At 44.3% G+C, this 1,472-nt stretch overlaps 1 protein-coding gene across 1 annotated transcript in view; it reads left to right on the top strand.

The window, feature by feature from the left end:
* LOC102768916 (mamu class II histocompatibility antigen, DR alpha chain-like) overlaps nt 1-1,465 on the top strand; it is a 2,323-nt gene extending 858 nt beyond the window's left edge. Inside the window, exon 2 of the mRNA XM_006764354.2 lies at nt 868-1,465. Coding sequence (XP_006764417.1) covers nt 868-1,160 — 293 coding nt within the window. The 3' untranslated portion in view covers nt 1,161-1,465. The remainder of the gene's footprint in view (nt 1-867) is intronic.
* Nucleotides 1,466-1,472: the final 7 nt, after the last annotated feature.

The following is a 1,472-nucleotide window of genomic DNA, read 5'->3' as shown; positions in this document are numbered from 1 at the left end:
CCTCTCCTCTACACACAACAGGAGGCTGCATACTCTCCAATTTTAACTTTCTTACTTCAAATTGATTACACCCTTGGTATAAATTAGGCTCAATATCAACCATATAGAATAGACCCCATAATGACAGTCTCAATATAAGGATCTTTGAGACATAAGGGTTCATTGCCAAATACAGTTCTTCCCTCGGAGTACCCATGGTGTGGGTGCAGATCCAGGAAAGTGGGTGCTCTACAAGGTCTCAATCTTAATTTCCCAGGTACCTCAGGCCCCAGTGTTATTTTCCCTGGGTGTAGTCCCTAAATACAAACCAGTTTCTGACCCTAAATTGCTTGCTATAGGCCTGATGATGTACTAAGAAATTACTTAACTAGTCTGATTTAAATTAAAAACAAACCCACGGAAGAAGCAAAACCATAAAAGAAAATAATTTTAAAATTACACGTAAGGAGGTGAAATAATCTGCTCATGATCACTAGGTAAATAAGTAGCTGAATAAGAATTCAAATGCTAATTTGATTTCAGAGTTCAGAACCCAACCTTTTAGGAGCTGCTGCTGGATTTCCATGGCGATCATTCCTCAGCTAGTGACCTGGAGGCCAACCACAGCTTCACAAGACACAGGCTTTTCAGGCCATTTCCTTCGATCCACCCTCTCTAACATGCCCCTTAATTTCTCCCTCCTTCTCTGTTCAACACAAAAATGCTTCACCCAGGACTCATCGTCCCACTCATCCCTACTCTCCATCACTTCTTCCCTCCTCTTGGCCTACCCCTTTCACCCCTGCTGCCCACATGTGTGTCTCACAATCTGGGTTCCTCATCTTTCTCAGCTTGTTCCAACCCTAACTCCCTTTTCTACCTTTTCAGAGGATCATGTGATCATCCAGGCCGAGTTCTACATGAAACCTGATGAGTCAGGAGAGTTTATGTTTGACTTTGACGATGATGAGATTTTCCACGTGGATATGCAAAAGAAGGAGACGGTCTGGCGGCTTAAAGAATTTGGTCAATTTGCCAGCTTTGAGGCTCAGGGTGCATTGGCCAATATCGCTGTGGACAAAGCCAACCTGGAAACTATGATAAAGCGCTCCAATAACACCCCGAACTCCAACGGTACCTCTCCCAGCTGCACCTCTAGATGTGGGAATCGTAGCTTTTAAATAGACGCTTCAGCTCTTTTTGTTGTATTATTGTGAATGACTTTCCCTTCTGGGGGCCTCACCTTGCCACATCAAGCCCTAAATTCTCATGCTACAGGCCCAACTACCTCATGGGGCTTTCCATTTCCTGGTCATTTCCTCACATCTTGTCTGCCATCCACTGTCATTCAAAAAGTTACTGCCCTGAATCTATGCATGGGAGGCCAGGAATGAAGTCCTTGGATACCTTATACCTCAATAGTGGTTACAGCTTATGGGTGAACGTGTCAGAGATGGGTATCTGAGTCCGTGGCATAGATTCTCAGGGCACAT

This window comes from Myotis davidii, unplaced genomic scaffold (genome assembly GCF_000327345.1).
Source record: "Myotis davidii unplaced genomic scaffold, ASM32734v1 scaffold621, whole genome shotgun sequence".
Taxonomy (NCBI): Eukaryota; Metazoa; Chordata; class Mammalia; order Chiroptera; family Vespertilionidae; genus Myotis; species Myotis davidii.
The sequence above is the reverse complement of the archived record's forward strand: the minus strand, read 5'-3'. Positions and strand labels throughout refer to the sequence as shown.